The 27771-nt window shown below is 38.9% G+C and overlaps 1 protein-coding gene across 2 annotated transcripts in view; it reads right to left on the bottom strand.

The window, feature by feature from the left end:
- ITSN2 (intersectin 2) overlaps positions 1-27771 on the bottom strand; it is a gene marked incomplete at its 3' end in the record, with an annotated part of 138247 nt that overhangs the window by 25840 nt on the left and 84636 nt on the right. For both annotated transcript variants that reach the window (XM_079721309.1, XM_079721310.1), the window contains 4 exons: positions 19432-19477; positions 19230-19351; positions 17411-17507; positions 16795-16986 (listed from right to left, as the gene is read on the bottom strand). In XM_079721309.1, coding sequence (XP_079577435.1) covers positions 16795-16986; positions 17411-17507; positions 19230-19351; positions 19432-19477 — 457 coding nt within the window. The remainder of the gene's footprint in view (positions 1-16794; positions 16987-17410; positions 17508-19229; positions 19352-19431; positions 19478-27771) is intronic.

Genomic DNA, 27771 nt, shown 5'->3' with positions numbered 1-27771 from the left:
GGGGAGGCAACACGAAGGTCTGGGGGGCGGAGGACGCAGGAGCAGGGCCGGCCCTGCGGGACCTCCGCAGCCCGCAGTGTTCGGACCGAGGCAGACGCCCTGCACGGGGACAAAGGCACCGAGCCACAGAGGCGGAAAACGCCAGGATCAGACTGGCCTTTTAAGGGGGGGTTCTCTTTCTGTTTTTGATTTTTTATGTATTTTGTATAGATTTGGACTTTCAGAGAGTCCTCACGAAGACAGCGGTTCTATTTTCTGCACATGCTGCCGACAGCTTTAAAAAAAATTACTCCCACAGTCAAACAAAAATTGAATAAGGCGAAAGTCACGTTTGGTGCTACCAAGATGAAATCGCAGTGCCACTCATGTTCAAACTTATCCAGCTTTTCTGGGGACTGTGTTCCATCCTGTTCTGCCAAGGAGACCTGCAGGAATGAGCGAGAGCTAGGAATGAGCGAGAGCTAGGAATGAGCGAGAGCTAGGGATGAGCAAGGCTAACACAGGTCCCTGCCTGACCCGGCTGTGCGCAGCCAGGAGGCTGGATGCCAAGGCCGACGCCTGATGACGGGGAATGTTGCTGATCACGTCGCCATCCAGCTGACGCTGGCGGAGCAATCGCAACAGTCTCTAAGGTTGCCCCGCCTCTTTGCTAGCGGTTTACAGATCTCGGTCCTTCACATTCTGCCACATCCACGTATTATCTCTACTATTATTTGTGTAATATTTTTGTTCATATTTGAGCTAAATGTCTAGGAAATCATGGGTTTCATGTGATGGTTATGTTTCTTCTAATAGTCACTACCATAAACATATAACCATTAAAATAATTCGAGTCCTCCTGGGCACTATTTTGTGGGCCATTGTGCTGTGCACCCCCGGGATATCACACTTTGCGAATCGATGATTGATGTTAAAACCCACAAGCATTGGCCTATCTATTCAGTATCTTGGGATAACAGGAAAAGTCTCAGGTAGTTGATCGTTTCTAAGGCTGGGACGTACATGACATTAGCTTCATCGGGATGAACGTGGGACAATCCTTGTACTCCAACCCTAGCTGACACCTCTGCATTTCACGACAATGGTTCTTAAGTTTTTATTCTCCAAGTTTCCAACCGGACCCCTACCCCCACTTTCAGACGCTCTCACCTCTGACATCAGGGGAAAAACAATAAAGGCATGATTGACGCCCCTCCTGCTTCCAGCCCCACCTTCCTGCTCACTCATCCCTGTACTTCCTTCCCGTGGCGGGGGGTGAGGGGCCCCTACTTCTTCTAAAGCCAGCATCCCTAACGCGCCCCCTCCTGCAGGACCCTTCCCTGCCCCTCACACCTCCATCTTCAGTCTTCACCGGTCCCTCTCGTCTATGAACATGGCTATGTGTCCCTCCTACCACAATATTGAAAACAAACAAGCACCCTTCCCGCAACCCTGCTCCCTCCACAAACACCTGTCTCTAGCCTCACTGCCAAATGTCTGACAGTAGAGGGGCCTGACACGCATGCCCCCCGCCCCCAGCTCTCTCTGTCACTTCTCCAACTTAAGGTACTCTGGTTTCTCTCCCACCACTCCACTGACACTGCTCTTGTGAAGGTAATGATGACCTTGAGCATCGCCCAATGCAGAGACCCCCTTGGGAGCTGGTGTCCTCCTGCACCTGCCCAGAGCCCTGACACCTGTGATGAGCTGCTGCTTCCAACACTCGAGTCTCTCCCTCAGCCTCTGTCACTCTCCTCTTCCTGGTGTTTCCTTCTGCATTTCTGCCTCTGCCTGCCTCCAGGCTCTCTGTTTCCCCCAATCCAGCAAATACTAAAATGTGTTCCTGGCATTCCTGACCTGCAAGGTCAAACGAATCTGGCTTTGCATTTCTCTGCTAGGGTCACAAGGCGCATCCGTGTACTAAGCTCTGAGAAACCCTGCTCTAAAGAAACATTTAATTTGAGTGAACCCAGAGTTCCCAACACTTATTTGACCATAGAACCCTCTGTTTTGAGGGGAGAGTGAATCTTTTGAGAACTGAGGAATTAGGGTTTGTGGATAGAATACACCCCTCTGCCATCCTCTACACCTGCACTGTCCGATACAGTAGCCATTAGCAACATGTGACTACTGAGCACCTGAACCACGGCCAGTCCAAACAGAGAAGAGCTGTAAGTGTAAAATATACACCGGATTTCAAAGACCCAGTAGAAACACCCTAGAATGTAAAATAATGCATCAGTACAAAAATTATTATACCGATTACACACTGAAATGATAATATTTTGGATAATGCTGGGTTAAGTAAAATAATTATTAAAATTAATTCCATCTCTTTCTTTTTACTTTTTAAAATGTAGCTGCTGGAAAATTTTAAATTACATATGGGCTTGTATTTGTGACTTACATTATATTTATATTGAACAGCTCAAGCCAGCCTCTACATTTTTTATCATGTTCTTTCCCTGACAGAATGTTCAATGACTCCTGTTTTTTGCAGAATGAAGTCCTAGCTCGGGGGGAGCACAGGGCTCCAGAGTCTCCGTAATCCAGCAGCAGCCTGCCTCTGACCATGCAGCCCACCTTCTATCCACCCCGGCCTGGGCTCAGTCCTCATGATGTGCTGTACAAACTGTCCACGGCCTGGCTGTTTCCACTCCTGTTGTTGCCTCTGTCCATGGCCCGTCGCTGCACAGAAGCCATCTCACTACCCCTTCAGGGTGCAGCTCACATGATCCTACTCTGGGGAAACCTTTTCCATCCCCGTCCCCAGACTGCCTCTCCTTCGTGTTTTCATGGTACTGGCTTGCATCTATATTTTAAATACTTCCCACAATGTAACGTGTATTGTAGTTCTCCTGTATATAGTTACTATGTCCTTCTCTCCCAGTGGAGGTTAGGGACTGTGTCTAACCCAGTCTATAATATCACACTTAGCAATGTTTTGACCACCGAGGTCAGGACACACTTGTCGAGTGGAAGACTGTCGTGTCGTCCCCAGACCCATTTCTCATCTTTCCCCTTCCCTGCTCCACACTGCAAGGAGGCCAACCTCTAAGGCTACTTTTGTAAGCTATTTTCTCAGTTGACTTCTGCCTGGGTTTGGCTAATGAGAGGAGACTGAAGACGACAGAGTGGACTAGGGAAAGAGTCCTCTGGCCAGAATGGTGAGATGACAAGAAAGCATTTAGTCCCTGCTGGGTAACGAACAGAAATGTTGGGGCTGCATCTCACATAAATTTGGAGTTCAAGAATTCCTCAACTGATGAATTAACACAAAAATTGGTCCCTGGCTGGTGAGAACTTCAGGGTGCTTGGCCAAAGAAAATGTACAACTGGTCTGGAGGGTCACTCTCACGACCTTGGTTCCACAGGATTTACAGAGAAAAACTAAGTCTCGCTAAAGATGAGTTCAAAGTAAAAAATTACAAAAAACAAGGAACAATCCACCATTCATAAAAAACTGAGGATTAGAGCAAAAGGAGATGTAAAATATATATGTTTAAAATAACTCGAGACATATATGAAGGATTTGAAATCCTAATTAGAGTCTAAAAAACCCAACAGGAAGATTTGAAACAGAAACAAATAAAAAGGTAAATATTATCAAGGAAATAATAAATTAATAGATGAGGCAGCAGATCAAGCACAATGGAGGAAACAATTAGTAAATCTGAAAATAGAGCTGAAGAAATTACTTAGGATGTAGCCCAGAAAGACAAAAAGATGGAAAACATAAAATGAAAGCTAAAAGATATGGAGGATGGAATGACAAGGCCCAACATAAATGAATGAATGAATGAATGACCTAAAAGAAAAAAAGTAAAGGGCTGCAAAAAACTATACAAATGCAAAATATAAAAGAGCAGTGGGGGAGGATTCATTAGCAACAGACAAACTAGGCTTCCAAGGATCTGTATAAGATGACATCACAAAAACTCATGGAAATATAATAACTCTTATTTGCAACTAATGGGAGAGCCTCAAAGTGTGAAATAAAAAACTGATAGAATTACCTCCCTGGTAAATTGGGAGACTGGGATTGACATATACACGCTACTACATATAAAATAGATAACAATAAGAACCTGCTGTATAGCACAGGGAACTCTACTCAATACTCTGTAATGACCTATATGGGAAAAGAATCTAAAAAAGAGTGGATATATGTATATGTATAACTGATTCACTTTACTGTACACCTGAAGCTAACACAACAGGTGGATTGACACTTTCCTTCTTCTTACACCTCACATTCAACCCACCTGTGGCTCTATCTTCACAATAGATAATAGTGGTCCATAATCTGACCACTTCTTACCTCATCCACCACTGTCATTCTGATCCAAGCCACTGCCATCTTTTGCTTGGATTGCTGAACCAACCTCCTAACAGGTCTCTTTGCTCTGACCCCTGCCCCCCAACCTCCAGTTTAATCTAGCAAGCCAGAGCTATCCTATTAAAACATAGCAGATCCTGTCACTCCTTTGATCAAAACCCTTCAATGGGTCCTTCTCACTCTGAGCAAAAGCCAAATTTCTCACAATCAGCCCACAAGAACCTAGACGGCCTCCCCCATCTCCGCAGACACCTCTGTCCTCATTTCCTCGTCCTCTTCCTCCTCCCTCGTTCCAGCCACACCGGCCTCTGTGCTGTTCCTCAAGCGTTACGGGCATGCTCCTTGCATGTGCTGTTCCCTCTGCCTAGAATGATCTTCCAGGTATCCACATGGCTTCCTCCAGATAGCCAGCACATCTTTCAAGTCTTTGCTCACATGTCACCATTTCAGAGAAGCTTTATCTGAGTAACCTGTTTAAAACTGAAATCCCTCTGGATCCACCTCTCCCCACCCAGCACTCCCTTTCCCTAACCTGCTTTATTTTTCTAAGATACGACATACTTCTTTGTTTTGTTTGTTTTCTGTCTTACCCTACTCAAATGTCAGCTCCCAGAGGGCAGGAATTTTTGTCCATTTTATAATCTGCTATGCCTGACACATAATAGGTTTTCAACAAGTATTTACAGAATGTGATACGAAGACACGCTCTGAGATAGTACACTGATATTAACTACAGGCAGTCAGAGAGAAGGATGAAAACTTCCTGGGAAGTTCCTTCTGGTGGACAGGAAGGACGGAAAAGCAGGGAAAATGAGAGATCAGGGCTACTACCAGGTCAAAGTTCCCAGAGGAATCATTAGCGGTAGGCTGGGCCACAAGACCCCCGACACTTGTATTTAGGATGTGGAGACTGAGAGGCAAAACATGAATAATGAATAAGGGTTATGAAAACTGTGTCCCACTACAGCTGGGAACCACCGTTCTAAATTACAGTGCAAGCAAGCAAACAAGATAGCTTAGAAAGGAGGAGAAAGATCTGCGAAGATTCCAAAAAGTGGAGGACAAAAGGCAAGTTGTGATGACTGATACAAAGGGGGCTTGTTCAGATTATGTCATAAAGTCCCAGAATAGTCCTTGCCCATTCTGAGGAGACCAACGCCTCTGAACAATGCTATTCTCTGTGTGCCCAAAATTAAGAGCCAGAGTATCACATAATGGCTTTCAGTCTCACTGTGTTTAAGCTCAGTGAAAAGATGAGATTTTAACAGTAAATCCAGACGACTCAACTGCACGCATTTTCTGAAGGCTGCCTTTAATACTCAAGTTTTATCAGGGCACTGGAAATTACTGGGTATCTTATTTTGTAAGAGAATAGCCTTTTATCTGCTTGGCAAATATTTATTGAGTGCAAACTGTGTACCAGGTAGCACCATGAAGCCATACATATTTGTGGTTTCGTTTTTGGAAATTTAAATAATTCTTGAACAAGTTTTTGTGTCTTTTTTGATGCCTGTCAAGTTCTATGTCATCAGGTGTTAGGTTGCTTGTTTAAGCACAAAAAGGGCTATTTGTGTTATAAAATTGGGCTGTTTGTGTGATTCTAATGCTGCAGACCATCAGAAAGCAAAATATTTGACTATCAGAAAACAGACACATTCTAGAACTTACAAAAGCAGCTCTGTTGATAAATGCAAGTGGATTTGCATTTATCAAAAAAACCCAATTTTTAATTTTTATTTTTGAATCTATGGTAAAATGTTATAAACCTAAAGACAGCAAAGACCCCCCCCCCAACAGTAGACAAAAGTGCAGATTTTGGCCTCAAAAGCAATTAGGTGATTCTTGCATCACCTTCTAGTCTGCCAGACTTGACCCTGTATCACTGACTCAACTATTAATGTGCTATTCAGAATATAGAATATTATGAAGAGATGTCATGAAACAATAGTTTCTTCATGTTCACCCAGCACAGAACTTCGTTTTAACAATACTAATAACCAACATGTGTCACAATTTACAACCTCTGATCAATTCTCTGATTAACAAATATAACTTTGACTCCTACTGTATAAACACATGGAGAATCTGAGGCTTTGGTGGTTAAGTAACTTACTGTATAATTTAGAGCTACTATATACCTAAATCTAGGTCTCTTGATTCAAGTCTTACACTTTGAAATGCCAGGCCACTTTAAATGATGCTTACACTGCAATCTTATTTGAGGTGAAACTCTGACAGCAGCGTGTACAAACCTAACCTGGTCTTATGCTTGTTGAACTGAATTCTAGAGGAAAAAATGTTTTAGTATAAATACTTGGAATGCCAAAGAGCTCAAAGTACTGAAAACCAACAGGGCCCTTACTCGCCTTTAACTCTTTTTTGTGTCTACGTAACATAATTGGTCCCTTTACATACCCTTCTACTTGGTTGCATATGCAGTTAACAGCTTGTATCTAACAGCTAATTTCAAATAGACTGTACCCTTCAGTACTCTGTATCAGTACGCCCATTACCACAGTACTGACCTGGGGCAACAGGGGTTTCATATGCACATATGTTTTTTTCTTGGTATTACTAAGCAGACTGCTACACCTCTACTTTACCCAATGGTATGATTATACAACCCATATTTTCCAACTTGTTTATGACTACATAATACTGTGCCCAAACTGCTGAGTCTAGTACACACTAATTCTATGGCACTGCCTGACTCTGATTTCGTGGTGGTTAACAGATGACCACTGGTGACACAGGGATCCCAGTAGCAGGTCCTCCCAGTACCTTGAAATGTAACTTGACCAGCCTGAATTCATTTAAAGAATGAATTAGGTAATTCTCTTTACTCTCTTCTCACCTATATCTTGGAATTTAATGATGATTGTTCTAATTCTGTGATCTGAAGTAACAGCAACTCCAAGTTAGTGAGAGGTGGCTAAGAGCACCAGCTTTGGAGTCAGATGCTGACTCAAGTTTTAACTCCATCACTTACTAACCCAGACACACACCCAAAATGTTTAGTCCATCACTTAGGACACAGCAAATGCTTGGTAAATGTTCACTGTAATTTCTAGTATCTATGTGTTAGACACTAAACTGGTGTTTCATAAATCCCTTAAGTCTCATCTGTAATACAGGTATTACTATATTCATTATACAGATGAGGCTAAGGCTCCTAGGGGTGAGCTCATAGAGTCATGATCCAAAGCAGCCCTCCCACTACACTTCCCATTACACTCATTTTATCACTCTTTGATTTTATCACTGATTCTGCCTTTTTGACAACAGCATTAAGACATTTCTCTTAAGCACATCTTTCATAATTTGTTGTTCTCATTTAAAATAAAGTTTTAAAAGTGATTATGAAGATACTTTACTCAATTTAAAAATGGGCAAAGGGGACTTCCCTGATGGTGCAGTGGTTAAGAATCCACCTGCCAATGCAGGGGACATGGGTTCGAGCCCTGGTCCGGGAAGATCCCACATGCCGTGGAGCAACTAAGCCCATGCGCCACAACTACTGAGCCTGTGCTCTAGAGCCCGCGAGCCACAACTACTAAAGCCCGCATGCCTAGAGCCTGTTCTCTGCAAGAGAAGCCACCACAATGAGAAGCCTGCACACCACAACGAGTAGCCCCCGCTCGCTGCAACTAGAGAAAGCCCGTGCACAGCAACGAAGACCCAATGCAGCCAAAAATAAATAAATAGATAGATAAATAAATAAATAATGGGCAAAGGATCTGAACACACATTTCTCCAAAAAAGACATACACATGGCCAATGGCTTTTCAACATCATTAGTCATGGAGGAGGTGCAATTCAAAACCATGAGATGTCACTTCATACCTACAAGGAAGGCTTTAATAAAATGCCAAATAATAACAAGCATCAGTGAAAATGTGGAGAAACAGAAACCCTTGTACACTGCTGGTGGGAATATAAAATGGTACAGCCACTTTGGAAAACAGTCTGGCAGTTCCCCCAAAAGTCAAACCATTTGACCCAGCAATTTCACTCCTAGGTATATACCCAAGAAAGATGATGATATATGTCCATGCAAAAACTTGTATGCAAATGTACATAGCAGCATTATTCATAATAGCCAAAAAGTAAAAACCCAAATGTCCATCAATTAACATATGGATAAATAAAATGTGGTATATCTAAACAATGGAATATTATTTGGCCATAAAAAGCAATGCAATACCGATATGTGCTACAGCATTATGTACCTTGAAAAGATTATGCTAAGTGAAATAAGCCAATCACAAAAATTCCACACATTTTATGGTTCCACTTACATATGTCCAGAGTAGGCAAATATATGGAGCCAGAACACAGCTTAGCTGTGGCTGCAGGGCAGGCAGGGTACACAGGAAGATGCGAGGGTGATAACTAATGGGTTCTGGGTTTCCTTTTTTTTTTTTTTTTTTTTTTTGCGATACACAGGCCTCTCACTGCTGCGGCCTCTTCCGCTGTGGAGCACAGGCTCCGGACGCGCAGGCCCAGCGGCCACGGCTCACAGGCCCAGCCGCTACTTGGCACGTGGGATCCTCCCGGACCGGGGCACGAACCCGCGACCCCTGCACCTGCAGGCGGACTTCCAACCACTGCGCCACCAGGGAAGCCCCCTGGGTTTCCTTTTGAGGTGATGAAAATGTCCTATAATTGACTGTGGTAATGGTTGCATAACTCTGTGAATATACCACTGAATTGGTATAGTTGGGGGAACTGTATGGAATGTAAATTATATCTCAATAAAGCTGTTACCAAAAAAGTGATTATGTTCAGCTTTAGCCTTCTAGATGTTATTCTTAGAGATTCTTATCCTTGCTTGTTAAATTCAGTCCTTGCCTCCTCATCTCTTCTGATTTTTCTTCTTGCCTTTTCATCGGTTCAAGTGGTGGTTATACTGCAGGAACTTCCTTATTATGAAAATGGTGGCAATATTAGCACCCTAGTGTAGAGGTTAAGAGCATGGACTCTGGAGTCGGACCACTTGGGTTTGAACCTAGCTCTACCACTGACAATCTATGTAACCTTGAACAAGTTATTTAACTTCTCTGTGTTTTCATTTCCATGCCTGTAAAAAGAAAATAGTTATGAGGTAATACATTTGAGGGCCTTAGAAAGGTGCCTAGACTAATAAGTACTCAATAAAGAGCACTGGGACTTCCCTTTGGTCCAGTGGTAAAGAATCCGCCTTACAATGCAGGGGATGCGGGTTCGACCCCTGGTCAGGGAACTAAGATCTCACATGCCACGGGGCACCTAAGCCCACGTGCCACAACTACTGAGCTTGTGCACCTCAACTAGAGAGCCTGTGTACCGCAAACTACAGAGCCATTGTGCTCTGGAGCCCATGTGTCCTGGAGCCTGCACGCTACAACTAGAGAGGAAAAACCTGCACCCCACAACTAAAGAGAAGCCTGCACGCCACAACGAAAGGTCCCGCCTGCCTCAACGAATATTCCGCATGCCGCAGCTAAGACCTGACACAGCCAAAAATAAATGAAATAAATAAATAAACAAACAAATAAATAAATAAATCTTAAAAAAAAGAGCACTTTTCCTCTTTTCTTTTTACTGGTATGAGCAACGGTTATATAGCTAGAACTTCATTACTTTATAAAAATGGTAGCAATATTAGCACAACAATCTCTTTATTTCCCCAGAACCTTTGTTTCCTCTTCATGGGTGCCTTTCACTACCCAACCCTTAACTGCTGATACCCTCAAAGGTCTGATTTTTTCCCCGAGTCATCTCATTTACTTTCAGTGGCTCAAAAACTATCAATAGGCATTCATGCCACCAGCTGATGCATATCTGATGCTGTATATCTTAATTATATCTCACTACTTGCTGGACAATTCTATCGGGATGTCCCACAGGTACTGTGCAGTCAAAACTGATCTTCCCCCAACTCCGATTCTTTAATGTAGCTGGTGGCACCATGATTCCGCCCTGTCACCAAGATACAAACCTGGGAGTCAAACTGACCTTCCACCTGACCATGCATCCCATCAATCCCCAACTCCTGCCAAGGTTCCCTCAGAAACAAGTCTTAACTCAGTTTCATGACTTTTTCTCCACCTTGGCTTCATATCAGAATCACCTGAGGAGTTCTTAAAAATCCCCACACCCAGGCCCCACCACAGGCCATTTAAATCGGGACTCAGGCATCAATAGCTTGTTAAAGGTCCCCAGGTGATTCCAGTGAGCAGCCAAGCTAGGAATCTCTGGTTTAGCCCTCGGTCTGCTCTCAAGCGTCAGCATTCAGTGTTGCTGGCTTTCCACTTCCACTCCAGCAATAATGAACTCCTTATAAACGCACCTCTCCTCCTCCGCCCGGCTGCTGCTTGTCTCCATCACACTCTCCACCATCCCACCCTCCAATCTGGCTTACTCCTACTGATCTTATGACTCTGGCAGTTGCCTCCTCCAGGAAGTCCTCTCTAATTCACCAATCTACGGTTGAGTTAGGTATTCCTCCTCTGTACTCTCTTGGTGCCCAGTAATATCTAATATCAGTGTGCTTTGCAGGCTGTTTTATACTTATCTGCGTACGTGCCTGATCCCCTCACAGAGTTAGGCACTACCTGAGGCCAGGATCACCTGGCACTCATTTGCATATTCTCAGCACCTAGTACTCTGCATTTGCTTATGCAAATACTCAACATATGTTAATTGAATGACTTTCCAGAGATGAGGAAAGATTTTGGAAAGAGATTGTTGATGTCAGACATTGATGGATGGGCTGGATTTTGATCAATGTTTTTTTTCACTCAAGGTGAAACCACCAACTTGATTATTTAACTGTAAAACTCTGCTTAACTCTGGTACCCCCCCAAGCAACCACTTTAGTTTCTTTCACTGCATACAGACTCTTATTTTGTACTAAAAATATCTTAGTCTACATTTGCAGTGAGTATTGTAAATTCCTTCCAATCTTTTTGGAGAAAAAGTTGGAATAAAAATTATAAATAACATAGTAGTCTATTATTATCCTAGATTATATTTTCTTTTACTTTCAAATCAAAATTTCTTTTGCTTTTGAGATACATATGCTTATCTTGGATCAAAATCTCAATCTTTACCACTTAAAATTTTCTTTTGTCCCCCTACTATAAAACAATTTGCTGGTCTGGACCCAGAGACTATGTTAAGGAAAAAGAGACATTCCAAAGAAATTCAACCAGGACTACATATAAACAATTAGTTTAAAGGATGCTTCAAAAGAAATACACAATACAAGTAATGTAGTTTGTGTCCTTTTAATAAACACACTTGCATAGTTATATTACAATTTTGTAAAAATAAAAACGGATGACCTCATGCCAAGCGTTTCCAGCATTTGCACAATCTCAAGACCTTTAATACTATAATTTTCAAGACGCACGAAATAAAAATTTAAGGCAAAAAAACAGCACTTTGCAACAATTTAATAATTTATTACATTACAGTAGCATCACAGCAGCATCCAATAATGCCACTTCAGGCAAAAGTCTCTCAGTATTTCCATTATAGATTCTATTTACAAGAACTTATAACCTGGTAAAATTCATCCTAAGAAAACTTGGCAAATAAAGCTTTGGACTGAAATTGGCATTTCTTTCTCTACTTTTCCTTCCCCCAGTTCCTTTATTTTAAACTATCAGTATTCATATTATATTTTAAAACACTAAAATAGCAGTTACCTTGTTTTAATAGTTGTATTATTTTAAAATGATTCCTTAGGATAAAGTTTTAGAGGAAACTATACAACAGGTAGGGTTGATTTAGATTTTCAAGTTTTCTTAAAAAATCAGCTTTGGTCTTAGAACTGATTTTTTCATTGCTGAAAAACCCATCAGGTTTAATCATATATGTGATTAAAATGATTAGCACATATTGCAATTTTTAAGTAAATTTAAAAAATGATTAGCACATATTGCAATTTTTAAATAAATTTTCATTCTTTACCTCCTACAGGGTTCAGATTTGTTCATTCTAAAATTTTATTTTCCTGATAAACTCCTTCCAATGTTGCTTTCTAAGTAAATGGAAAGCTGCCTCTTATACTGAATGAGAACAAATATGTGGCTGAATACGAGGTATTGCAAAGGACTGCATGCTCTTTTAAGAAGGACAAGTTATTATATGTCATACCATTTCCTTTGCTTTTAGTTTCTTCTCAAATATATGACAAAATACCTAAACAAAGAGCGGTATTTCTGTAAATACAGTAAATTTATTTCCTAGACACTCAGCTTAAATATGCCATTATGTGATTTAGTCCATAGGTACCTGATGAATACATTATTTGCGAACTGATTTACAGATACTAAACTCTACCTGAATGTCATTCTTAATAATCTATATTTATCAGTGTAAAAGTGAAGCAATTTGAGCTACAAAAATACTTTTGAAATAATTTATCAGCGTATTAAATAAACCCAAATTCAAAATTATAAGGAGAAAATGTTATACCAAATCATGTGACTAATTAAGTGGTCTAATTTCTAACCTCAGGGTTTAAAATGGATTTAAAGTAACTGCCCTTAATTTGAACCCAACTAATGGTTGCAAAAGCAAAAAGTTCAGAAAATAAAAGGCAAGACCAAGTAAACTGTACAATTTAGAAGATCAGCTGAATTCACAAGGACTCAGTCTTTACACTCTACCCTTTAGTGACCACAGGCAAATCTGTTATGCCACCTGTAAAATGGTATTATTGCTTTCCTATATGTCATATTTTATAAAAGTATCATGATACAGCTTCCCTGGTGGCGCAGTGGTTGAGAGTCCGCCTGCTGATGCAGGGGACACGGGTTCATGCCCCGGTCTGGGAAGATCCCACATGCTGCGGAGCGGCTGGGCCCGTGAGCCATGGCCGCTGAGCCTGCGCGTCCGGAGCCTGTGCTCCGCAATGGGAGAGGCCACGACAGTGAGAGGCCCGCGTACCGCGAAAAAAAAAAAAAAAAAAAAGTATCATGATGATGCCAAATGCTAAAAGTTGAGGTGGTCTAATAACTAGAAATCCCTGCCTCAGGGAGCACACATACATATCACCATACATCCCAATGATGTGAAGTATTTTGGAACACAGACATTTGAACTTTGTGACGTTCTAACTAAACTGTTGATTCTTTCTCAAGTGTTGTAAAGTTATGATTTAGGCAATGTATGACTAAAATCATTCATTTATAATGAATAGGCTCATTTACACAAATATTGCACAAATATGCCTGTAACTTAAAACTCAGATATATAAAAACATATTTCACTCTTCTTAAAGAACTGTGTGAGGAAATAAGACTCTGTGATTGTATGTACACTTTTCCTGATAATACTTGGACATTCATAAACAGTAGATTGCACTGCAGTTTGTAAACATTTTAAATTGCATAAACTTCTCATTGATTTTCAAATATAGTTTAATACTGACCACTAAAACTCCCTTTTGTTTCAGCTAAGTACTCTCATGTTTATTAGTTTATAATAATGTTTATTATCTTTAAAGTTTTCCATTCAAGGAAAAGAAGTAAAATCCTATGCCAAAGTAGCCAATGTGGTTGAAGAATAGATAGTAGCCAGAGAATTCTGAATGGTAAAATCAACCCTCTAGCCACAAAGCAGCTTCATGGACATAGAGGAATGCCAGCTCTCACACATCTTTCCTTCACTGAATTCATTCTCAACTAGACAGAGACTGTCTGCCTACTTCATGGGCATTTAAATTCTTCAAGGATTCCTTATGATCTTTACTAAATACATTAAGAAGAGTGTCAACCAGTGTCCCTTTGTGACCTGGGACAAGTAGTCACCTAATTAAAATAGATAACATGAATTTTGACTTCAAAATGTACAGATATAAATGCTCTAAGGAAGGGAAGGTTTCATATCTCATGGTCAATGAAGGGAGCCTTTCATTCCTCAAAAATAATCCATTTTTAGCTCATTAGTAAAGAAGTAACAACTGACCGCTGCAGCACATGAAGCTTCTTCATGAGCCCAGACCACAGAGATCCCAAGTGAACTCCCATGTACAGGACTCATTCTTGGGCAGCCGGAACAGATAAAACATACCCTGCTCTGCACATATTGCTGGGGCAGGCCACTTTCCTCTTCTGTGAGATAAGAAAAGTTCCCTCAAAGTGTTATTGCTCCCACCCCAAAATACACAGAAAATCGAGAGAAGGATATTTCCAATCCTTGGCCTTTAAACAAATTTAAATATTGGTACTCATAGTGGCATATTAGAAAGTAATAAACAGCGCATACTGAGGGACAAATCACATATTGAACCAATTAAGAGCTCACTGTGATTAGATCAAACATAATAGCAAAACATAAGCAATTCTGAATTCTGTAATGAATATACATATTGCAATAACATTAGAAAAGCATGGCAGCCCATTCCAAACCAGCGAGAAAAGTTTGTGCAAATAGTGGGTCTTTGTGTGTTTGAACTCCCACCATGTAAGGGCAAACTCAACATGCATGCTAATGACCTACAATTACCAAATTAAAAAAGAAGAAAAATGCTAAAGGATGCCAGAGTGAACAGCAGGGAAAGCCACACAAAGACCCACTATCCTTTAACTTGTTACAAATAAATTTTAACTGTAAATTAGAAACACGAAGAGATAATCACAAGTGGCTCTAACATTCGAACGAAGTTAACGAATTGTGTAGGAGATATTTGATCAGGGCTGCCTGCCCTGCCTCCACGCTAGAGTCAAACTTGGATAGTGGGTCTCTGGGGTGCTTTCACACTGGAAGACAACATTGGGTCCTATAAAAAGAAAAATGAGGAATAAAATGAACATAAAGTAAATCAAGTGGGTGAGAAAAAATTCTACTGATTACATGCCACATCAACAAATTTGAACTATTAAAATTCTCAATCTTTAGAAAACATCCTAACTACATAATAAAATGCAAGTAATATTTATAAGGGCTACAGAAACACAAATGATAGTCTAAAACTTAACCAGTTTTCACTGACTCATACACTCCTGGCTGTTCTTCCTTTAGAACAGCTTTTATCTGTTCTTTGTATTCCTTATTATATACGACTTAATTGGAAAAAAGTTCCGCCACTGAAAAACAAGATAAACAACAACAAAACCTTTGGAAAACTATCACTTTACATTGTAGACACTATAAAAGCCAAATGTACTGACAAACCAGAATGCCTCCAGGGATCACTTAGTCAAAGATCTTCCAGACCCAGTAGGTTTGAAAAGTACCTTCCTCTCTCAGGTCCAGGAAAGACACCTCAGGTATTTCTAATTAATCCAATAAACTGGCAAGCACTGAAAACTGCCAAACCATCAGCAGAGTTTAAAAATGGTCATTCATTTAGGTAATCCAAGTTGTTATAATTTTCTTTACTACCTCTCCTAAAACCCTGAGATACTTTTAGGAATATTCAAACCATAAAAAACTGGACTCCACCTCCAAATTGGGAAATTCAGTTGCTTTATCTAAAGAAAAGTCTTCTCCCAAAATCCAAACGATCTTATAAGCTCTAAAGTGAAAATAATGCACTAAGATTTTAAAATTATATAGTACAAAGTAAATTCACAATACTTGCACTGAATCATAAACACATCTCAGCTTTTTACCATTTATATGTTCTTAGAAGCTAAGTTAAAACGAAAGGCTAAAGCTTTTCAATAATTTTACAAGAATGAGAAAAATATAAATCATGACATATTTTATTTAAGAAGACAAAAAAATCAAAAGAGTGGGGAAAAGTGACATCTATTTTATAAAAGTAAAAAATATTTCCAAGTACTGTTTATTCTCTAATTATTAATGCTACGTTTATTCTCAAATATAAGAAAGGCTAGGTAACTACCAAGAGATAATTTTATGTAATACCAAATCTCATACATTGAGATCTGGACCCTTGTTGTAAAAGTAGTGAAATAGATCTTAATTCATATATCTCTTGCAGTATGAGTTATCTACCTAAAAAAAATCACCTAATGAGTTTTGCAAGCACTTTATTTATAAAATAAATTTTATCATTTTCTTTTAAATTTTCTCCTAACCTGGATGATATGTAAAAATGTGGGAAATAAATGAGGAGGTTGCAAAATTAATAGCACCTGTGCACTAAAAGGGTCATTTTGAATAGGTAAATAGGGTAATTGCCAGCTACTCTTTATTTTAAGCTGAAAAAGGCTGGTGTAAAGGGAAGTTGCAGTATAGACTGTTATCATACCAAAGAACCCATGAGAGAATTAGAACTTTTTTCAGATAAAATCTAATAGTAGGGTCTGAAGCTAGGAAAAAAGTATTTGAAAAAAAGCAGTATAACTTCTTAACTTGTGAAAGTTTCCTGTTATATTTTCTTACTTTAAACGTTAATATAACATTTGCTAAGAGTGCTAAGTTTAAGATCTGATTCAGAGCAGTAATGAATGCAATGTTGCACATTAAAGCTTATGCACTAGTTAAGAAGTAAATAATTTGATATTACTCACACTGCTGACTTGGATCCGTGTCTGTTGTCATCTTAACATAATTTGAAGGAAAGAGACCAGTCACCCCATTGATTTCTCCTTGCCACCAGTCAGGATCATCTTTGTTCAAAACATTAATAAGTTGCCCCTTGGAGAAGTTTAGCTCATCCTCATTATTTGCTATATAGTCATACATGGCGATCACCTGACACACTACCAGAAAAAGAACAACAAAGTAACAAACAAAATAATTATTCCTACAAGGATCATATGTTAAAATTCAGCTAAAATTTCCCTTTAGCTGTTTTCTCCCACCCTCCTTCCCCCATTCCCTGTTTTACAAAAACAAGAATTTCCCAAATGCAGTTAGAAATCCAAGCAGCTGGTTTGCTTTAAAGTATGATGGTATAGCAATTAAAATATTTCAAGGAGTGAGGTAGTTCAAGTATCACCGAACAGTTGGCTGTTTCTACACAGAACTTTTTAGAAAGGAAGTTCTCATTGAAATATTACTTTTAGGCAGAGGTAAGGAAAGAACAAATTCTAAAATATTTTTCAAAGAATCAGCTAATCTAAGAAGGGCTAAGTTTTAACAAAACTTCTCTAAGATGAAATACAAGTTAACCCATTTCCATACCAGGATGAAAGGCAGGTGTAGTTCTTTCACTACTTGGACCCAAAAGTTTAACATGGCTGGCAGGGAACCATCCCTTCTGTCGCTTTTTTCCTCTGGCCTATAAAATTAGCAAAAAGAATATAAAAGATGAGACTAAAGACAATTATTGAGACATAAACTAAAAATGAGAAAAACCCTGGCTGTGTAGTAAAGAATTTAAACTTGCCCAAAGAGAGGTCTGGTCTTTGCCTTTGGCTCCTGGAAGGTAATAAGGTAATCTCTAAACCTCTGGAAGGTCTTGACTGTTAAGAGTGTCTCACTTTATGTGGGGGCCTTAACCATGCCAGATAGCCTAATGATGTGATTTATGGTGGGCCCTCTGGGTCATAGTATGAACTCAACCTCTGGAGGGACTGGAGACTGAGTTCAGCCATGTGGGCAGTCAACTGTGTCTACGTGATGGGGCCCCAGTAAACACTCTGGAAACCAAGGCTCAAGTGAGCTGCTTTGCTTGGCAATACTCCATGGCTATTGTTGCCAGGAGGATTTAATGATGTCCATGATTCCATGGGCAGAGGACAACTGGAAGCTCTGTGTTTGGAATCCTCCTGAACTCTGCCCCATACATCTCTTCCCTTGGCTAATTTTAATCTAAATCCTTTTGCTGTAATAATCCATAACCATGAGTATAATAGCCTTCTGTGAGCCCTTATGGCGAATTACTGAACTCGGGAGTGGTCTTGGGGACCTCCAAACTTATGACTGGTGTTAGAAGGGAGGGTGTCTTGTGAACACCTGAATTCTGCATCGGCCTTCCACGTCAGTATTAAACAACTGGAAGATTCAATATGCATCTCAACACTATTTGTAGAAGTCTATTTGGAGATCTTTCAGGCTCAAATTTCTCTGCATATTTCACACAAATAATATTTATAAACTAAAAAAACCTTTCTAATGTTCTCCTAATAAGTTCAAGTCAACACTTAATGATATAGCTCACAGTAAATACCTCTTGGGGCTTTGTTAATAATTAATCAGGAGATCATAAACAAAATTTGTGGAAAGCCACATCTCCCACTTAGTTGGGTCAATCTTCAAAGTAAATCAGAAGGTGAAATTTCAGGGGGTTAGTCAAGAAGATACTGAATTTTCAACCTCTACTTTTCTTTAGAAACTGTAAGACCCTGATTTGCAAGAATGATGCTAAGTTAATCCTCCATATTACAATCGTATATCAATTTCATGTAAAAATCCAGCTCTTACACCTGTCATCATCTTTTAATCCTAAAATGCTTTTTAGTTTTAACTAGTAAGGAAATTTTAGGAGTGAGAAAAAACTCCTCTTTCTGTATCAAAACATGCAATTACTATCTCTGTTAACATTTTATGAAAAAAACAGGCTCATTTACTCCTGCAGTTCCTTTCCTTGCACTGCTGTTTCAAAAACATAAGACTATGGGGGCAGGGGGGACTGTCCAGTGAATAGTATTTTCTTAGCACTCAGCCTGGAAGTTATACCGCAAGCCTGGGGTTATCCCAGGCAAAGATGATGCTAAGCTTTCCTTTAAGAAAGTGTCCTGTGGTTTATTAAAACAGCTATTATTGGAAAACAATTATGTCTTTAGGGAAATTACTCTTCCTATTGTTACTTGTAACATCAACTGTTTAAAAATAAACAGGCAAAAGACAAGAGAGAAACATAAGATACTAAAATGGTAATAATGACTACCTCCAAGTGGTATGATTATAGGTGATCTAAAATTTTTATTAACCTTATTTTTCTAATGAGTATGCATTACTTTTATAATAAAGTTAATAAACGTTATTTAAAGGTTATTACCTGTAACTCCCCTTGCCACCAGCCACTTGTATTTTTCTTTAGAATTAATATTAACTGTCCTGGTGCAAGGCTAAGCTGTTCAGAACCAGAAGCCACATATGCTGAAGTTACTTGAGCAATCTCTGAAAAGAGGAAAAATAAGAAACTGAATTCAAGACTATTAAACACTTCAGTAGTTTTCCAGCTTCATTACTATACATACCAGGTTTCTTGTTTGATGCTCCAGATTTGCTAGCACTCCCAAAATCCTGTAAGGAAAAGATATACTGTTTTATTGTTTTCCAACAATCTAGATGTAAAAGTACAAAGGCTATTAGGAACTAGAGACTTCTATTCCCAGGGTCCTTGTTTCTTTCAAGTAAGAGCAAAATAATGATTAATCTTACATTAATCAAATAAATTAAGAATCCAACACTTATGGGGAGATCTGGTTCTGACAGAATACATTATATACAAGTAGCTGATGTTGGCATCCACTGACTCAACAGGAATAGCTCATTTTCTGAATCTTTCCTGAATATTAAACGTAAACACAAATACATTTCATGTATCAATGGGGTTAGAATCAATGTCTACCACATAAAACAAATGTGCTCTGGGTATGTTAAGGCATATGTGAGTTTAGCTCCTGCTGCATACAAGGTAATGTTATTTTAAATTTTTTGCCATGTTCCTCCTGAACTTGACCTAAGAACAAAAAATGCATACCCCAGCAACTATGACCTGTTTGATTTATAGGATGAGCAAGACAAGGGAAGCGGTTAAATTTCTTTTTCTCTTAGTGAACACAGCTGTAGTAAAAGCACCCAAGCAGAGTTGATGGTAGTCAACAGCTAACATTTTTTGAGTACTTACTATGTAACAGGTAGTGTTGCAAGAATTTTACATATATTCACTTAGTTAATTTTTGCAATAACACTATTAAGTAATTATGATTATCAACCCCATATTACAGAGAAGGAAAGTGGAACACAGAAAGGTGAAGTAACTTATCCAAGGTCACCTAGCCTCTAAGTGGCAGAGCCAGAAGCCAACCTAAGCAGTCTGTGGTTCTCAATGTGTGGTTTGTGGATCCCTGGGGGCAGTCCTTCTAGCCCCTTTCAGGGGTCTGGAAGATAAAAACTACTTTCATAACAGTACTAAGACATTATTATTTGCCTCTTTTGCTGTATTGACAGTTACACTGGTGGGTAAAATTGCTGATGTCTTAGCACAAATCACAGCAGTGGTGCCAAATAATACTAGTAGTTGTAATACTCTTCACAGCCACGTGCTCAAAGGAAAACAAGGCCAGTTTCACTTAAGCATGTCCTTGATCAAGCAGTAAAAATTTTACTAAGTCCTAATCCTCAGATACACATCTTTTAAAGAGTCTGGGTGACTAAATGAAGTGTGCCCAAAGCATTTCTGCTGCATACTGAAGTACAAGGGTTGTCTCACGGAAAAGCCTTAGGTGATTAAATTGTGTCCTAAACTAGGTTTTTCATGGAGCGTTTTTATTTGAAAAAATGACTAATGACAAATGATTCAGACTTGAGATTTAGCAGACATTTGCTCAAAGATGAACAAAGTAAGCCTGTCCCTTCAAGTTAAAGAGCTGACAGGATTTTTGCCAACAATAAAACTCAAGCTTTCAAGGGAAAACTAAAATTTGGGAAAACTGGTATCTACCACCATGAGCTTGACAGCTTCAAAGTACTTAAAGGACTTTTCTATGTTAACAAATGTGATTTACTTTTTATTGAAGTATGGTTGATTTACAATGTTGTGTTCATTTCTGTTGTATAGCAAAGTGATTCAGTTATACATATATATTCTTTTTTTAACATTCTTTTCCATAGGATTTTTTTAAAATTAATTAATTAATTAATTTTATTTATTTATTTGGCTGCATTGGGTCTTCCTTGCTGCACGCAGGCTTTCTCTAGTGGCGGCAAGCAGGGCCTACTCTTTGTCTAGGCGTGCGGGCTTCAGTAGTTGTGGCTCTCAGGCTCTAGAGCACAGGCTTAGTAGTCGTGGTGCACGGGCTTAGTTGCTCCGTGGCACGTGGGATCCTCCAGGACCAGGGCTCGAACCCGTGTCCCCTGCATTGGCAGGTGGATTCTTAACCACTGTGCCACCAGGGAAGTCCCTATCATAGGATATTGAATATAGTTCCCTGTGCTATAGAGTAGGACCTTGTTATGTATCCACTCCTATATACAGTAGCTTACATCTGCTAACCCCATCCTCCCAACTCCAACCCTCCCGCAACCCCCTCACCTTTGGCAACCACAAGTCTGTTCTCTACGTCCGTGAGTCTGTTTCTGTTTCATAGATAGGTTCATTTGTGTTATATTTTAGATTCCAAATATAAGTGATACCATATGGTATTTATCTTTCTCTTTCTGACTTACTTCACTTAGTATGATAATCTCTAGTTGCATCCATGTTGCTGCAAATGGCATTATTCCGTTCTTTTTTTATGACTGAGTAGAATTCCATTCCATACATACATACATATATATATGTATATATGCCACATCTTTTTTATCCATTCATCTGTTGATGGACATTTAGGTTGCTGTCATGTCTTACCCATTGTGAACAGTGCTGGTATGAACACAAGGGTGCACGTATCTTTTTTCTTTTAATTTTTATTGGAGTATAGTTGATTTACAATGTTGTGTTAGTTTCTGCTGTACAGCAAAGTGAATCAGCTATACATATACATACATGCATTCTTTTTTACATTCTTTTCCCATATAGGTCATTACAGAGTATTGAGTAGAGTCCCCTGTTCCCAGTAGGTCCTTATTAGTTATCTATTTTATATATAGTAGTGTGTATATGTCAATCCCAATCTCCCAATTTATCCCTCCCCCTGCATGTATCTTTTTGAATTATAGTTTTGTCTGGATATATGCCCAGGAGTGGGATTGCAGGATCATATGGTAATTCGATTTTTAGTTTTCTGAGGAACCTCCCCATACTGTTCTCCATAGTGGCTGAATCAATTTACATTCCCACCAACAGTGTAGGAGGGTTCCATTTTCTCCACACCCTCTTCAGAATTTGTTACCTTTAGACTTTTTAATGATGGCCATTCTGACCAGTGTAAAGTGGTACCTCATTGCAGTTTTGATTTGCATTTCTTTAATAATCAGCAATGTTGAGCATGTTTTCATGTGTGTATTGGCCATCTGTATTTCTTCTTTGGAGAAATGTCTATTTAAGTCTTCTGCCCATTTTTTGATTGAGTTGTTTGTTTTTTGTTGTTGTTGAGTTGTATGAGCTGCTTGTATATATTGGAAACTAAGCCCTTTTCTGTTGAATTGTTTGCAAATATTTTCTGCCATTCTGTAGGTTGTCTTTTCATTTTGTTTATGGTTTCCCTTGTTGTGCAAAAGCTTGTAAGGTTGCTTAGGTCCCATTTGTTTATTTTTGTTTTTATTTTTATTGCCTTGGGAGACTGACCTACGAAAACGTTGGTACGATCAATGTCAGAGAATGTTTTGCCTATGATCTCTTCAAGGAGTTTTATGGTGTTATGTCTTATGTTTCAGTCTTTAAGCCACAAATGTGATTTTCTTAATATTATATGATGAAATGTAGCAATATGGGGAATATTTGCATAATTCAGTGATTCAATATTTCCCAAATGACCAATGAATGGTGTTATCATATTCAGTGTGCAAAACAGACTGGTGAATTTAATGTTACAATAAGAAATGTTCACTGATATGGCTTCAGATTCCATGTTGCAACTAACCTACAACAATTTAGCACTTCTCAAGTTTTGATGTAGTAATATCGAAGAAGAGTATCTGCAGATATCTGCAAATGTTATTAATATATTTGTTTCCTCTCATATCTGTGTGAGGGTGAATTTTCTTCATATACTTCAACCAAAAGAATATACCATTCTTTTCACTAAACTTTTTTGGGGAGGGAGGAATACATAGTTGTTTTTCATTAAAAGCATGTTACTTGGGGCTTCCCTGATGGTGCAGTGGATAAGAATCTGCCTGCCAATGCAGGGGATGTGGGTTTGATCCCTAGTCCAGGAAGATCCCAGATGCCTCGGAGCAAGTAAGCCCGTGCACCACAACTATTGAGCCTGCACTCGAGAGCCCATGAGCCACAACTACTGAAGCCCGTGTGCCTAGAGCCTGTGCTCTGCAACAAGAGAAGCCACCACAATGAGGAGACCACACACTGCAAACAAAGAGTAGCCACCACTCGCCACAACTAGAGAAGGCCCACGTGCAGCAACGAAGACCTAACACAGCCAAAAATAAATAAATAAATAAAATAAAGACAATCCTGCAGCCTGTGGAACAAAAACCACATTCACAGAAAGACAGACAAGATGAAAAGGCAGAGGGCTATATACCAGATGGAGGAACAAGATAAAACCCTAGAAAAACAACTAAATGAACTGGAGATAGGCAACCTTCCAGAAAAAGAATTCAGAATAATGATAGTGAAGATGATCCAGGACCTCGGAAAAAGAATGGAGTCAAAGATCGAGAAGATGCAAGAAATGTTTAACAAAGACCTAGAAGAATAAAAGAACAAACAAACAAAGATAACAAGACAATAACTGAAAAGAAAACTACACTAGAAGGAATCAAAAGCAGAAAACTGAGGCAGAAGAATGGATAAGTGACCTGGAAGACAGAATGGTGGAATTCACTGCTGCAGAACAGAATAACGAAAAAAGAATGAAAAGAAATGAAGACAGCCTAAGAGACCTCTGGGACAACACTAAATGCAACAATATTTGCATTATACGGGGCCCAGAAGGAGAAGAGAGAGAGAAAGGACCCGAGAAAATATCTGAAGAGATTACAGTCAAAAACTTCCCTAACATGGGAAAGGAAATAGCCACCCAAGTCCAGGAAGCACAGAGAGTCCCATACAGGATAAACCCAAGGAGAAACACACTGAGACACGCAGTAATCAAACTGGCAAAGATTAAAGACAAAGAAAAATTATTGAAAGCAGCAAGGGAAAAACAACAAATAATATACAAGGGAACTCCCATAAGGTTAACAGCTGATTTCTCAGCAGAAACTCTAGAAGCTAGAAGGGAGTGGCATGATATACTTAAAGTGATGAAAGGGAAGAAACTACAACCAAGATTACTCTACCTGGCAAGGATCTCATTCAGATTCAATGGAGAAATCAAAAGCTTTACAGACAAGCAAAAGCTAAGAGAATTCAGCACCACCAAACCAGATTTACAACAAATGCTAAAGGAACTTCTCTAAGTGGGAAACACAAGAGAAGAAAAGGAGCCCAAAACAATTAAGAAAATGGTAACAGGAACATACATATCAATAATTACCTTAAACGTGAATGGATTAAATGCTCCAACCAAAAGACACAGGCTTGCTGAATGGATACAAAAACAAGACCCATATATATGCTGTCTACAAGAGACCCACTTCAGAGCTAGGGACACATACAGACTGAAAGTGAGGGGATGGAAAAATATATTTCATGCAAATGAAAATCAAAAGAAAGCTGGAATAGCAATACTCATATCAGATAAAATAGACTTTAAAATAAAGAATGTTACAAGAGACAAGGAAGGACACTACATAATGATGAAGGGATCAATCCAAGAAGAAGATGTAACAATTATAAATAAATATGCACCCAACATAGGAGCACCTCAATACATAAGGCAACTGCTAACAGCTATAAAAGAGGACAACAGTAACACAGCAATAGTGGGGGACTTCAACACCTCACTTACACCAATGGACAGATCTTCCAAACAGAAAATTAATAAGGAAACATAAGCTTTAAATGACACAATAGACCAGACAGATTTAATTGATATTTATAGGACATTCCATCAAAAAACAGCAGATTATACTTTCTTCTCAAGTGCGCACGGAACATTCTCCAGGATAGATCACATCTTGGGTCACAAATCAAGCCTCAGTAAATTTAAGAAAATTGAAATCATATCAAGCATCTTTTCTGACCACAACGCTATGAGATTAGAAATCAATTACAGGGAAAAAAACGTAAAAAATACAAACACATGGAGGCTAAACAATATGTTACTAAATAACCAAGAGATCACTGAAGAAATCATAGAGGAAATCAAAAAATACCTAGAAACAAATGACAACGAAAACACGACAATCCAAAACCTATGGGATGCAGCAAAAGCAGTTCTAAGAGGGAAGTTTATAACTATACAAGCCTACATCAAGAAACAAGAAAAATCTCAAATAAACAATCTAAACTTACACCTAAAGGAACTAGAGAAAGAAGAACAAACAAAACCCAAAGTTAGCAGAAGGAAAGAAATCATAAAGATCAGAGCAGAAATAAATGAAATAGAAACAAAGAAAACAATAGCAAAGATCAAGAAAACTAAAAGCTGGTTCTGTGAGAAGATAAACAAAACTGATAAACCATTAGCCAGACCCATCAAGTAAAAGGGAGAGGACTCAAATCAATAAAATTAGAAATGAAAAAGGAGAAGTTACAACAGACACCGCAGAAATACAAAGTATGCCAATAAAATGGACAACCTGGAAGAAATGGACAAATTCTTAGAAAGGTACAACCTTCCAAGACTGAAGCAGGAAGAAATAGAAAATATGAACAGACCAATCACAAGTAATGAAATTGAAACTGTGATTAAAAATCATCCAACAAACAAACGTCCAGGACCAGATGGCTTCACAGGTGAATTCTATCAAACATTTAGAGAAGAGCTAACACCCATTCTTCTCAAACTCTTCCAAAAAACTGTGGAGGAAGGAACACTCCCAAACTCATTCTATGAGGCCACCATCACCCTGATACCAAAATCAGATAAAAATACTACAAAAAAAAGAAAATTACAGACCAATATCACTCATGAATATAGATGCAAAAATCCTCCACAAAATACTAGTAAACAGAATCCAACAACACATTAAAAGGATCATACACCATGATCAAGTGGGATTTATCCCAGGGATGCAAGGATTCTTCAATATATGCAAATCAATCAATGTGATACACCATATTAACAAACTTTAGAAGAAAACCCATATGATCATCTCAATAGATGCAGAAAAAGCTTCTGACAAAATTCAACATCCATTCATGATAGAAAACTCTCCAGAAAGTGGGCATAAAGGGAACCTACCTCAACATAATAAAGGCCATATACGACAAATCCACAGCAAACATCATTCTTAACGGTGAAAAACTGAAAGCATTTCCTCTAAGATTAGGAACAACACAAGGATGTCCACTCTCACCACTATTATTCAACATAGTTTTGGAAGTCCTAGCCACGGCAATCAGAGAAGAAAAAGAAATAAAAGGAATACAAATTGGAAAAGAAGATGTAAAACTGTCACTGCTTGCAGATGACATGATACTATACATAGAGAATCCTAAAGATGCTACCAGAAAACTACTAGAGCTAATCAATGAATTTGGTAAAGTTGCAGGATACAAAATTAATGCACAGAAATCTCTTGCTTTCCTATATACTAATGATGAAAAATCTGAAAGAGAAATTAAGGAAACACCCCCACTTACCACTGCAACAAAAAGAATAAAATACCTAGGAATAAACCTACCTAGGGAGACAAAAGACCTGTATGCAGAAAACTATAAGATACTGATGAAAGAAATTAAAGATGATACAAACAGATGGAGAGATATACCATGTTCTTGGATTGTAAGAATCAATATTGTTAAAATGACTATACTATGCAAAGCAATCTACAGATTCAATGCAATCCCTATCAAATTACCAATGGCATTTTTTACAGAACTAGAACAAAAAATCTTAAAATTTGTATGGAGACACAAAGACCCCAAAAAGCCAAAGCAGTCTTGAGGGAAAAAAGCAGAGCTGGAGGAATCAGGCTCCCTGACTTCAGACTATACTACAAAGCTACATCAAGACAATATGGTACTGGCACAAAAACAGAAATATAGATCAATGGAGCAGGATAGAAAGCCCAGAGATAAACCCATGCACGTAGGGTCAACTAATCTAGGACAAAGGAGGCAAGGATATACAATGGAGAAAAGACAGTCTCTTCAATAAGTGGTACTGGGAAAACTGGACAGCTACATGTAAAAGGATGAAATTAGAACACTCCCTAACATCATACCCAAAAATAAACTCAAAGTGGATTGGAGACCTAAGTGTAAGACTGGACACTATAAAATTCTTAGAGGAAAACACAGGAGTAACACTCTTTGACATAAATCACAGCAAGATCTTTTTTGATCCACCTCCTAGAGTAATGGAAATAAAAACAAAAATAAACAAATGGGACCTAATGAAACTTCAAAGTTTTTGCACAGCAAAGGAAACCATAAACAAGACAAAAAGACAACCCTCAGAATGCGAGAAAATATTTGCAAATGAATCAACAGACAAAGGATTAATCTCCAAAATATATAAACAGCTCATGCAGCTCAATACTAAAAAAACCCAATCCAAAAATGGGCAGAAGACCTGAATAGACATTTCTCCAAAGAAGACATACAGATGGCCAAGAAGCACATGAAAAGCTGCTCA

This window comes from Hyperoodon ampullatus (genome assembly GCF_949752795.1).
Source record: "Hyperoodon ampullatus genome assembly, chromosome: 15".
In the NCBI taxonomy this organism is placed as follows: domain Eukaryota; kingdom Metazoa; phylum Chordata; class Mammalia; order Artiodactyla; family Ziphiidae; genus Hyperoodon; species Hyperoodon ampullatus.
Note: the sequence above shows the minus strand (reverse complement) of the source record. Positions and strands in the feature narration are given on the sequence as shown.